At 40.6% G+C, this 1,610-nt stretch overlaps 1 protein-coding gene across 1 annotated transcript in view; it reads left to right on the plus strand.

Moving 5' to 3' along the window:
• Positions 1-1,610, plus strand: part of zpax1 (zona pellucida protein AX 1) — an 8,112-nt gene that overhangs the window by 3,627 nt on the left and 2,875 nt on the right. Inside the window, exons 11-14 of the mRNA XM_016230868.1 lie at positions 83-288; positions 357-474; positions 573-769; positions 837-951. Coding sequence (XP_016086354.1) covers positions 83-288; positions 357-474; positions 573-769; positions 837-951 — 636 coding nt within the window. The remainder of the gene's footprint in view (positions 1-82; positions 289-356; positions 475-572; positions 770-836; positions 952-1,610) is intronic.

Raw genomic sequence — 1,610 nt, forward strand, 5'->3', positions numbered from 1 at the left:
TGGGGGTTGGGGAATCTGTTGCAGTCTTTTTTTTTTTTTTTTTTAAATGTCTTGCAACTTGATGACTTCTATTCCCTTGTAGTCACTGATGTAGACCAAAGGGTGTTTGATGTACTCTTGGGTCCTTTCCTTTATGACGTTGAGTTGGTGAACATTACCTTTTCCACTGGAGTCCTTACTGTGGCAGAGGCCAATGCAAGGGGCATTAACATGCAGGAACAACGCTTTGAAAATGGCTCCAAGGCATTTAGACTTCAAGTCCCCTTCACTGACAGTTTTGTTAGAACTGTGAGTATCTAATGTCGTTAGTATTTATTTATTTTTGCTGCTTCTGATGTGCATTTATTTCATTGCAGCAAGTTGATCTGGTTGTTAGAGTTTATACTCTTCGCCTCATCTATGGTTTTATGATCCTGCCTGAATACACTCCATTCTCCTACACATCCTCTGTTGATGTAACCCTTCAAGATGTCAGTAAGTGCTGACTGTTCATTTGGATGTCAAAGACCTTTGACCCAACAACAATACCCAAGGGTTTAACGTTATTGTCAATGGATCATTTCCCCATCCAGTTCTCCCAACTGTGAGTGGAACCTGTGATGAGGAACAGTTCCACATTGTAATTTCATTTGGAAACATGGGCAAAAACTCTATTATGATTGGTATGCATGACATGACTCCAGACCGGAGAGCAGAGTATGGTGTAAAGGAGAATGACACCCATATGAGCTTGGCAGTGCCTTTCCTTGCATCTGATGTTGCATTTGAGGTATTTATTAAAACAAAAAAAATTGTGCGTGTAGACAGTGCAGTTATTTAAATTCTTTACTTTTCAGCTGATGTACGTATCATCCTTGAGGGCTCGGATTGATGTGCTACTGTGGGAGCCTACAAACAAATGGACACTATGCGACTTCTCCCTAGCTTGCAATTTTCCCATGACCATGACTGGTATGTTCTTTCAAGTTATTAATGCTTTTAGCAGGCCTTGGCATTGGGCCTAGAGTAGTGGATCTCAATTCCAGTCCTCGTGTACCACCACTCTGCACCTTTTGTATGCATCTCTTATCACTTCAGACGTTTGTTCTGTTTGACTGGAAGTACCCTACGAAGTGGACTTCACTGGATATTCCGCCATGATTCCAGTTCGAAAGGAGCGTATGTTCCATTCAAAGGGCATTAAAGCGTGCGAGACGTGATTTTAAATTGTATCTATTTACTGGGGTATATTGTCACTTCATGTTTCATCTGTGAGAAGATTAGGGTTTTTTTTACTTTCTCCTTGTTAGCGTTACCATGTCCTGCTTTTACACGTTAAATGATACCCAGACGATTGCTTTCTTCACAAAGCCACGGGAAAATGAACCCTTGCCAGAGACTGGTTTTGGAGAGCTGCAAGTTGTACTGAGACTTGCTTGGGGTATGCTAAAATGCTGTAATTTACAAGAACTTCCACAATGCTACTTGACAGGTGGTCTTATTCTGTTGGAGCAGTTTATATTTTGATCATTAAAATATGATCAAAATCAACCATACTATATTGGGTATAAAAGGGGTTCTTGGACTAAAAGTGGCAGGAAAACTTCAGATAAGTGCTCTGTGAATTGTTG

This window comes from Sinocyclocheilus grahami, unplaced genomic scaffold, assembly GCF_001515645.1.
Source record: "Sinocyclocheilus grahami isolate Dianchi unplaced genomic scaffold, SAMN03320097.WGS_v1.1 scaffold378.1, whole genome shotgun sequence".
In the NCBI taxonomy this organism is placed as follows: Eukaryota; Metazoa; Chordata; class Actinopteri; order Cypriniformes; family Cyprinidae; genus Sinocyclocheilus; species Sinocyclocheilus grahami.